At 36.6% G+C, this 11,893-nt stretch overlaps 1 protein-coding gene and 1 pseudogene across 1 annotated transcript; both read left to right on the top strand.

Annotated features, from left to right (window-relative positions):
* Positions 1-5,103: 5,103 nt before the first annotated feature.
* Positions 5,104-8,884, top strand: LOC143573888 (F-box/LRR-repeat protein 13-like). The gene is made up of 4 exons (XM_077058657.1): positions 5,104-5,158; positions 6,601-8,154; positions 8,256-8,429; positions 8,523-8,884. The coding sequence occupies exons 2-4, from the start codon at positions 6,676-6,678 to the stop codon at positions 8,739-8,741; spliced, it is 1,872 nt and encodes a 623-aa protein (XP_076914772.1). The 5' UTR covers positions 5,104-5,158; positions 6,601-6,675; the 3' UTR covers positions 8,742-8,884.
* A 1,717-nt stretch (positions 8,885-10,601) lies between these two features.
* Positions 10,602-11,687, top strand: LOC143573897 (jacalin-related lectin 19 pseudogene; annotated as a pseudogene).
* Positions 11,688-11,893: the final 206 nt, after the last annotated feature.

The raw sequence follows: 11,893 nt of genomic DNA, 5'->3' as shown, positions 1-11,893 counted from the left end.
AACTAAACTAAACTAGAGAAAAAAGAATAAAAACTAAAACTAGCACTTTGCGCGTTGATTCCCCGGAAACGGCGCCATTTTGATCGATGTCGAAAGGTTAATCAAAAACATTTATAAATTACCTTTACTAGCAAGGGCAAGTAAGGTGTCGAATCCACAGGGAATCAGTGGAAAGTGCTAATCAAGTTCATACTTTATAAAATATTAAACTAAGTGGACAGACGATGTCAAGCGGTTTAAATATTGTTTGGTTGTAAAACAATTAAGAGAAAGATAACCAACTCCAGGTTTCAGGTTGTGAAGCAGACTAGACCAATTGATTAAACTTCTTTGGAAAATTCTTTTGATTACACCTATAATCAAAAGACTAGATATTTGACCTTACTGATTGACAGAACTTAATCCGAACAATTGGTTTGGATGAATAATAACCTAATTAATTACCAGTTTTAAGATTTGATAAATGTAAGTGATTTAATGGTAAATGATAAACGGGCCAATGACTCAAAAGAACTTAATCCTAAAAGTTGATGACCACAAATCAATAAACTGATAAAAACACAAAACATTCAATTACAAAAATACTGTTGAATGCATAAACAAATGTAAAGATTCAACTAACCGAATGATTAACCAAATCCAAATCCAATATTAAGGTTCAAAACCAAAAAGTCTAACCACAAACACAACCCTACGCCCGGAGATGGTCACAAAAGCTTTAGCCTAGCATATGCATCTTGAGGATCTTGATTCTTGGTTGTGATGATGATAACATGGATGATTTGTATGATTAGGATGAGTTTTGGTGGTATAAGATGGCCTCCAATAAGTCCCCCAACTGATAATTATTGAATGAATTCGATATTAGGGTTTTTGGGCTTTAAATATGGAAGAAAAATCACCAAAAACCCGTTTTCCGTCAGACCAGACCGTAAGCTACGGTCTGGCCACCGTAAGCTACGGTCAGACCGTAAGCTACGGTCTGGAGAGACTGCTTTACGGTCTGCTAGGCCAAACACTGCTTCTTTCATAAAATCTTCGTTTAACTCCGTTTTCCTCCCCGTTTGCGGTCACGTCTTCGTAATTCAATTCCCTATCATCTCATAGATCATTACTTTCATTTTCACTCCATCATGAATGCTCCAAATTAGCTTATTTAAGCTCCATTAAGCTCCGCACACCTGTAAACATATAACCTATCAAAGTATTTGTGTTCGATACATATAAACAAGTAAAACACACAATATAAAACACTTAAGGCGTGTACTTTTACCCGCACATCAGCTACGAAAGAATCGGATCAATAATTGTGCCCTGACGCCACCCAGCAGTATGTTCGAAAATTTTCCAGTATTGCCAAAGGGGTATGTTCACCGAGCCGGAAGAAAAACTGAGTATGGGTCGAACCACTAAATCAGATTAGAAATTCCGTCCTGGAGACTTCCATATAATATTTTATGACCCAACGAAAGAATCAGGTTAATAATTATGCTCTGACTCCACCCCGCAGTCCATTCGAAATTTTGCTAGTATTGCCAACGGAGTATGTTCACCGAACATGAGGAAAAACTGATTATGGGTCGAACCACTGAAACGGATCAGAAATTCGGTCTTGGAGACTTCCATACAATATTTTGTGACCCTACTGAAGAATCGAATCAATAATTATGCCATGGCGCCACCCCATGGCCCGTTCGAATTTAGCCAGTATTGACAAAAGAGTATGTTCACTGAGCCGGAGAAAAAAACTGAGAATGGGCCGAACCACTGAATAGGATCAGAAATTCGGTCTTGGTGACTTACATACAATATTTTATTACCCAGCGAAAGAATCGGATCAATATATATTCGTGACACCACCCCGCGGACCGTTCGAAATTTTGCCTGAATTGCATACGTTCACTAAACCGGATAAAAAACTGAGTATGGGTCGACCCACTGAATCGGATCAGAAATTCTGTCTTGGTGACCAATATACAATATTTTATGACCCTACGAAAGAATCGAATCAATAACTACGGCCCGACGCCACACCGCGGCACGTTCGAATTTTTGCCAGTATTGCCAAATGGGTATGTTCACTGAGCCGGAGAAAAAACTGAGTGTGGATCGAACCACTGAATCGGATCAGAAATCCGGTCTTGGCAACCTCCATAAAATATTTTATGACCCTGCGAAAGAATCAGATCAATAACTATGTTCACCGAGCCGGAGAAAAAAACTGAGTATGGGCCGAAACACTGAATCGGATCAGAAATTTGGTCTTGGTGACTTACATACAATATTTTATGACCCTGGGAAAGAATCGGATCAATATATATCCCTGACACCACCCCGCGGCCCGTTCGAAATTTTGCCTGAATTGCCAAAGGGGTATGTTCAATGAGCCAGAGAAAAAACTGATTATGGGTCGAACCACTGAATCAGATTAGAAATTCGGTCTTGGTGACCTATATACATTATTTTATGACCCTCTAAAGAATCAGATCAACAAATTTTTCCAGAATTGCCAATGGGGTTTGTTCACTGAGAAAGAGAAAAAACTAAGTGTGGGTCGAACCACTGATTCAGATCCGAAATTCGGTCTTGGTGACCTATATACAATATTTTATGACCTTCGAAAGAATCAGATATGCATATGCCCTGACGCCACCCCCGCGTCCCGTTCGAAATTTTGCCAGAATTGCCAAAGGGGTATGTTCACTGAGCCGGAGAAAAAACAGAGTATGGGTCGAGCCATTGAATCGGATCTGAAATTCGGTCTTGGTGACCTGCATACAATATTTTATAACCCTGCGAAAGAATCAGATCAATAATTATGCCCTGATGCCACCCCGCGGCCCGTTCGAAATTTTCCCAGAATTGCCAAAAGGTATTTTCACTGAACCGGAGAAAGAATCGGATCAGAAATTTGGTCTTGGTGACCTCCATACAATATTTTATATCCCTACAAAAGAATCAGATCAATAACTATGCCCTGACGTCACCCCGCGGCCCGTTCGAAATTTTGCCAGAATTGCCAAAGGGGTATGTTCACTGAGCCGGAGAAAAAACTAAGTGTGGGTCGAACCACTGAATTAGATCAGAAATTCGGTCTTGGTGACCTCCATACAATATTTTTTGACCCTGCGAAAGAATCGGATCAATAATTATGCCCTGATGCCACCCCGCGGCCTGTTCGAAATTTTGCCAGTTTTGCCAAAGGGGTATGTTCTATGAGCCGGAGAAAAAACTGAGTGAGGGTCGAACTACTGAATCGGATCAGAAATTCGGTCTTGGTGACCTCCATACAATATTTTATGACCCTGCGAAAGAATCGGAGCAATAATTACGCTCTGACGCCACCCCGCGGCCCGTTCGAAATTTTGCCATAATTGCCAAAGGGTAAGTTCACTGAACCGGAGAAAAAACTGAGTCTGGGTCGAACCACTAAATCGGATTAGAAATTCGGTCTTGGGGACCTCCATACAATATTTTATGACCATGCCAAAGAATCGGATCAATAATTATGCCCTGACCCCGCTGCCCGTTCGAAATTTTGTTTAAATTGCCAAAGGGGTATGTTCACTGAGCCGTAGAAAAAACTGATGTGGGTCGAACCACTGAATCGTATCAGAAATTCGGTCTTGGTGTCCTCCATACAATATTTTATGACCTTACGAAAAAATCAGATCTATAATTATGCCCTAACGCCACCCCGCGGCCCGTTTGAAATTTTTCCATAATTGCCAAAGGGGTTTGTTCACTGAGCCGGAGAAAAAACTAAGTGTGGGTCAAACCACTGATTCAGATCAGAAATTCGGTCTTGGTGACCTATATACAATATTTTATGACCCTCGAAAGAATCGGATATATATATATGCCCTGACGCCACCCCGCGGCCCGTTCGAAATTTTGCCAGAATTGCCAAAGGGGTATGTTCACTAAGCCGGAGAAAAAACAGAGTATGGGTCGAGCCATTGAATCGGATCTGAAATTCGGTCTTGGTGACCTCCATACAATATTTTATGACCATTCGAAAGATTCAGATCAATATATATGCCCTGACGCCACCCCGCTGCCCGTTCAAAATTTTGCCAGTATTGCCAAAGAGGTATGTTCACTGAGCCGGAGAAAAAACTGAGTGTGGGTCGAACCTTTGAATCGAATCAGAAATTCGGTCTTGGTGACCTGCATACAATATTTTATGACCATGCGAAAGAATCAGATCAATAATTATGCCCTGATGCCAGCCCGCGGCCCGTTCGAAATTTTGCCAGAATTGCCAAAGGGTATGTTCACTGAGCCGGAGAAAGAAACGGATCAGAAATTCAGTCTTGGTGACCTTCATACAATATTTTATGACCCTACAAAAAAATTAGATCAATAACTATGCCCTGACGCTATCTCGCGGCTCGTTCGAAATTTTGCCAGAATTGCCAAAGGGTATGTTCACTGAGTCGGAGAAAGAATCGGATCAGAAATCGATCTTCCCAGAATTGCCAAAGGGTATGTTCACTGAGTATGGGTCGAACCACTGAATCGAATCAGAAATTCGGTCTTGGTGACTTACATACAATATTTTACGACCCTACGAAAGAAATCGGATCAATAATTATGCCCTGACGCCAATCTGCGGCCCGTTCGAAATTTTGACAGTATTGCTAATAAAAAGATTTGTACCAAAAATTAATAAGTTGAGGTTTTTTTGCGCAGTAGTTAAATTTACTCATTTTTAACCGACAATTTGATCCCGACCCCCTCCGTTTATGGCTTTTTCAATATGTATTTTCATCCGCCCCCTCGACATCTTTGTCCAAGCTTCGCCACTGATTATACATATACTGACATTTACAATTGTGAATATTTTCATGTGGTCTTGGTACTGAAATGCGTACCCTATAAGTAAGGTCGGGTAGTAAAACCTAGTATAAAAAATCGGGTTCCGGTTCCAAATTTGGTTTTTTTGTGCGAGCTCTAGTTTGAAGGTTTCATTCTCTATTTTTCTAATGGGCCTGATGTACAATCAACAAGCCCATTCAGTCATCCATCAATGAATCCAATCTCACGCATATAATAATAATAATAATAATAATAATAATAATAATAATAATAATCAAGGAGAACAACGATCCACCAAAACCTAGACCACCCCTGCGATTCGACGAATTCAATTCAGGTTAGTTTGTTAAATTAGTACGTTATATAATGATAATAATAATAATAATCGCATTATTATTATTATTATTATTATTATTATTATACTTTTGATCTAAATCGATCTGTATCCGATGGATTTAATAGTTGTTTTTAATATTTGGGCGAATTTAGTTAGTGGGTTGATGTTAATTGTTTTGATTATTATTTATTTAGGGTTTTGAAATTTGAAGTTTTTAACATGATGAGTATTAATTATTGTGTAAAAGATGGAACTGTTAAGGGTTTATCGACTTTCTGTGTTGTTGCTTGTTACCATGATCATATTGTGTAGGGGGTGTGCACGGTTCGGTTTTTGGAATTTTTGAAAACCGTTTTGTTTCAGGTTTTTTTTAGCTTGGGTTTGGTTACAGGTTTTTCGGTTTTGCAATTTGAGCTAGGGGTGTGCACGGTTTGGTTTGGGTCTGTTTTGGGCTAAAACCGAACTAAAAACCTAAAATTTAGTTTTTGAATTTTTGAAAACAGTTCAGTTTTGGTTTTTTCGTTTTTGGGTTGTGTTCGGTTTGCCATTTGAGCTTGAAAGTGCCGGAAAAATAAATTAGCCAAAAATAATCTATGCAGTCGATATCGCCGGTATATCGGTTATCTGTCCCTTGATAAAATATTGGTCAGAATATTGGTACCGATAATATCGGCGATATTGGACTGATATATCACCGATATTTCCAATATCAGTGTTTTAAGTCTTAATTATCAATTTTTAGTGTTCAATGTTAGTATTTTAAGTCTTAATTAGTTCCTACTAGTGATTGGCAATGTTTTGCTAGTTGCAAAAAGTTAATTTGTTAATGGTTGGGAGAGTATACTTAATCTTTAGTGTTAAATTGCTACATATATATGAATTTTACATGATATTAAAATTATCGATATTTCACTGATAACTCAAATATCGGTCGTTGATCGATATCCGATATTTTTCCACATTAACTGCTTAGAAAAATAATGATTCGGGCAAAAATCATTTTGTTAGTTCATAACTAATTGATTATTATACACTTGGACTAAATATTTGAGTTACAAATTTTCAAAATTGTTATAAATTACTTAAATAAAAAATTTAAATCTATAAACTTGATTCGGTTCGGTCTTTGTTTTACTAAATGCCAAACCAAAACTGAACCGTTAGTTCACATTTTACAAAAAGCATAAAAGTAGAACATGGTTTTTGTTTCGGTTCGGTTTTTTTTCAGTTTGGTCAGTGTCAGACTGGTTTCTTTCGGTTTCACGCACGTCCCTATTATCGTTTAACTTTTGATGTGTGTTTTTATCATAGGATTGGAAGATAGTTTACATATGCACTAATTAAATTTTCTGCTAGTGTGCTCTGAATAAGCTAATCATATCTATTAACATTGTGGTTCAATACAATGTTATGACATGTGGTTTATATCTATTTGCATCCAGGTTGCTGTGAATTGATAGTCTATATTATCGAAAGTAGTTTCTGCAGCATAAATCTAAGTCCTTCAGTAACTTAAAATGTTTATGAAAACCAGGCGGCTGCTTTTTGATAATAAGTTGAAGAGAAAACTTAATGCAAATAAGTTGTTGAGGATCAAAAGGAGGAAGCGCAAAACAGAACATTCATCTCGTTCGGGTGATTCAGTAGCGTGCAGTAAGAAACGAGTTTTACAAAATGTTGACGGTGAAGTGAAAGACGGTCAAACGTTGATTACTGGACCATATAAGAACGGTGTGTCGGTTATTAGGGAATCAAAGAGAACGCGTTCGTGTATTTCAAGGAAGGGTATTAAGGGAAGAAAGAAGAGGAAGATGGAAACGACTGATGAAGTTGATGAAATAGTCGAACCATTGGATCAAATCTCGGAACTACCCGAACACATTATCCACCAGATTCTTTCATGTCTTCGTTGTCCGAAAGATGTTACTCGAATCACTGTCTGGTCTAAGAAATGGAGATCGATATTTGCTTCGTTTTTCTCCTTTGACTTTGACCAGAAAAAGTTTAAAGCTTCAGGAAGATATAATCCCGATAAGTTTATAACTTTTGTCAACAGCTCGTTAGCAGAAAAACTAGGACCGATGCATAGTATTCAGAAGTTCAAAGTTTCTTTGTTTCAAGCTAATTTCAAGTTAATACCGCCCATGAGTAACTGGATTAACGCTGCTTTAAACAAAGATGTCAAAGAGCTAGAGATTCACGTGGAAGAAAATAACGTAAGAAGACATTATTTATTACCTAACATCGTTCTTACTTCCAAGAGTTTAACTTCACTAAAGTTGTATGGTTGCAAGTTTGGTAGTAATGTTATCATCAATCTGTGCAACTTAAAAGAGCTGTCAATAAAGAACGCACATGTAAACACAGATTTGATCAACAACTTCATTCAAGGCTGCCCGTCGGTCGAGGATTTGAGGCTAGTAAATTGCAAGGGAATAGGCCACTTACACATCTCAACTCTTGACAAGCTTCAACGGGTTCACTTACATGAATGCCATGGGCTTGTGTCAATCAACATCGCGTTGACCAGTCTTGTAAGTTTTATGTATTGGCTGAAGACCTCATGGTTATGCGATATAAACTTGTCAGGTTGTGAAAATCTCAAGTATTTATCGATTAAAGATCCGACCTTGACAGATGAAGTGTTTCAAGATATGCTCAAAAAGTTTTCATATCTTGAAAAATTAGTATTAAGAGAATGTACTCGTCTTGAGCAGATAACTATATTGAGCAAAACACTTACGGAACTATCTATAATCAGATGCAAAAAGAATATAGATCCTTTGATTAATGCACCGAATCTGACTGCCTTCGAGTTTTCTGGTGAGAGGATACCGTTTATTCCGTTTATGCTCTTGAATATTTCAAATTTGCATGTAGTGAAGCTACATTTACATCTTAGAAGAAAAGAATCTTATCCTTTTCGTGATCTGGAGAGATTTTTACGGATAATTGTAAAAATTGGAGGCTGGAAATCGATTGTTAGCTCCCATAAGGTATTAAGTTTCGTTTTGATTCTATGAATTCTACTCTTCTAATTTGATAAATGATAATTGACCTCTAATTTTATTCGTTTTGCTTCTTATTGCGGTTGAAGAATATAACTATTCATGAAGAATTACCAAAATTCGAACGTGTGTCATCAAAGAAACTCAAGTTAGAACTTATCAAATCTCCCATGAAGTTGAAGGATTTTGTTGATAATCTACTACGAATGTCTCGACCGAATATGTTATCGTTGGTGTCATCTTCCGATTCCGAGCTTTTAAATGTAATGTTTCTATGGTTTTGTTTTATTAAAGATTATGTTTTGTTGAATTCTTGGATTATGTTATTATAATCTATAATCTTTTTTCGGTTTTAGTTTTTGAAGGAGAAGATAATGTCAAGAGAAAGGAATCCCAAGTGCTGTACATATTACTCTAGGAAGTGCTGGCTATATCATATAAAAGATGTTACAATGGTGATACTGTTTGAAGGTGCGGAAAATGGAGACGAGGGTCATGATCTTCAACAAATTATGTTTAAATTTAACTGGAAATCTTCGGCTTCTGAACGACTAGAACTGGTAGATAGCTCTTAGAATCGTATTTATGGACGGATAGAGATTATAAATATCGATAACATGCGTGTCAAATGTAACTAATTTTATTTTGATTTTTAACATTTGAAAACCGAGGTTTCAAAAGATTGTGGTTTTGGCGTATAATGGACATCCTGCATTTGTGTTTTGGTTGCGTCCGGGTGTGATGATTTATAATGTTTTGCTCAGGTTCTTTTCTTTTTGTTGTGATTTGCTCAAAGTCATGAACACGCGTTTTACATTGATTGCTAAAAGCCTAAAACCATGTCATGTCGAACATATACCAATGCTCTATTAGTTTGGCAAATTGTAATAATGACATATTCGAAAAGGTTCTCTTTTATGAACCACTTGATCTTGATTCTTGATTAACCTTCGGTTTTGATGCGTAGCGTTTAGTTATATGCATAAAAAATAAAAAAAAATGGGAGCCTACAAAGGGGAGGAGAAGCGAGCATTAAAAGTAACTTCCCGTCTCTTCTATCCTTGCTTTTGCATTTAAATCTCGAATAAAATAATTAAAGTAAATATTATTATATATGTAAAACAATAAAAAAATTTATTTGGGCCCCTCAAATTTTTAGGCCATGCGCAGTTGCACCTTTCGCACATGCCCAAATCCTGCCCTGCAGACGACACACCACTTGTTGCAATATTTTAGCCGTTTCCTTCCGTAAAACTATTTCCACCCAAGTCACATAAACAGTCCATTAGGTTTGTAAAATTATAAAAACAGTCACTTTACAAAAACTTAACTACATATTTTATTTTGAATAAAAGATAGTGTTAGAACCTTAACATGTTACAAAATGAATATTATATAGACATACATGTATGCAACTTTTGAACATAAGCCTATAAAATATGACTAGGGCTAATAAGCCAAATCATAGAAACTGTCTGTAATTAGCTTTGAGCAATGAAAAATTTCTTCAAAGTTCGATTCGTCCGCTGAATACATCGCATCTTGCCAAAGTATATTTGCTAAACAAAAGGGGTAGCGTATTCCCGAATCGAGTTAGACTCTTTTTCTAGCACACGCACACTAATGAACTATATATTGTGTTTTATGTAACAAAAAACATGAGTTGAAAAGGAATCGAACAGGAATCAGTGCATGTTTTTTGTAAAAAAAACATGTGGTGGAAATTGGAATGGGATGCATGTTTGTATTTATAATACAAAACAGATGTTGGAAATATATGTACAAATAATATGTAGATATACATTTAGGTTATATATGAAATATATATTTAAAACTTTACGAGTTTACATTCTCTATATGCAAATGGGATATGATACTCAAATAATGTGCTTAAAATGATATTTGAAATGAAAGGTGTATTAAATGTCACACGTGTTTAAAAGTGTCACATACGCGTTTGAACAAACGATTTATAAGTGCGGAGGCAAAACGCTTGGTAAAAGTAAGTATTGGGTATTAAAATATTTACTCTCCTAGGGTAGACGCGATGTTTCTTTATTTATTTTTAACAGCAAACTTACCTGCTCCTGAACTTGCACCTTACCACTACAACTTCCTTGGATCTACGCGATGTTGTCTCATATCTCACAAAGACTAATTAAACATAGGAAACGTGTTGCTATCTTATACTAGTAAGACCACTTCCATCAGTACCGTTAATGCTCGAATTATTGTATCATGGGAAAGACACTTGTATAGACGTGAATGTTGTTTTAAGGTAAATATTGTAGGTTGTAAACTTGTAATCTCCTCTATAGATAAGCTAAATAGCGGGAGAAATAATATCAAAGAAGTGTTTCCAAAATCCTTTACTAAGTAATAAAAAACAAACTTTTTGGATAAAACGTGTTATAATCGAGTCGGACCTCTTCATTATGTCACCTCTAATGATTAATGGAAAAGGGAAAGCAAGATCCATGAACAAGGTGGCCAGGAAAGTATTATATTTATTCAGGCCACAAACTAATGTACATGTTTTATGTACAAAAACTGTCTTAGAAAAGAATCAGAATGTTGCATGTTTTATGTATGTTATCATAAGAGAAAGATCACTGTGGTGTAATGGAATGCAAAGGAAACAGGAATTGGAATTGACACTCGGATCAGAATCAGATGCTTATAGGCTATAGCATAGTAGATTAGTAGTACCCTTTTGCTTGTTTTTTAACCTATTTATACCACAATTTGTAGCAAGATAATCCATCATACACACAAATCTTTAATCTTATAGCAAATTTTTGAACTCATCATGGTATGAAACCCTTATTTTAAGCTTATTTAGTAGGATTACAATTTTTATTTTTTAAATTTAGTCTTTGATATTTAAATACATTGATATTTATATACAGAAGGGTAAGAGCAAGCAATTAGGACCATGGGGAGGAAATGGTGGAGACGAATGGGACGACGGAGTACATAGTGGAGTTAGAGAAATAACTCTTGTATATGGAAGCTGTATTGACTCAATCCGTGTAACATATGATAACGATGGTAAACCCTTTCTGGCTGAAAAACATGGTGGCTTTGGTGGAACGAAGTCCGCTCAGGTAAATACATTTTCACTTAATTTCCTTGCACTACATTTATAAAGTTGGAAAGTGATTTAAGGTACTTCTTATGGATTAATTTCAGATTAAGCTGCAGTATCCTGAGGAGTTCTTAGTAAGTGTTAGTGGGCACTATTGAGTATTGTCGTGTGGTCTATGGAGGTCGTCCTGTGATTCGATCACTCACTTTTAAGACCAACAAAAGAACATTTGGGCCATTTGGGGTTGAAGAAGGAACACCCCTTCAATATCTTGACAAATGGAGGCCGGATTGTAGGTTTCTACGGACGAAGCGGGTGGTTTCTGGATTCACTCGGGTTCTACTTAACAAGTCCAAAACCAAGCCTATTCCAAAGAATCCTTATGATGTTTACAAGGGCTTGAATGAACATCAGAAAACTATGGGATATAAAGACCCAAAATTGTATTGCTTAAACCTAAAATAAGCTGCTTATTAAAATAATTTGTATCAAACGATTCTTGTGCAAATTGTGGAGAATTTAATGATATTATTTCTATCATCAAAATGTCCCTTTCTTCTAATTTCATTACATAAGACTGTTCTCCCGACTCATTAGGGTGATGACTGTTTCATACGTGATACACGCGGTAGAAAGTAG

This window comes from Bidens hawaiensis, unplaced genomic scaffold (genome assembly GCF_021521415.1).
Source record: "Bidens hawaiensis isolate Kalapana, Puna unplaced genomic scaffold, B.hawaiensis_p1.1 tig00026670_1, whole genome shotgun sequence".
In the NCBI taxonomy this organism is placed as follows: domain Eukaryota; kingdom Viridiplantae; phylum Streptophyta; class Magnoliopsida; order Asterales; family Asteraceae; genus Bidens; species Bidens hawaiensis.
This window is presented reverse-complemented; position numbering and strand designations above follow the sequence as displayed.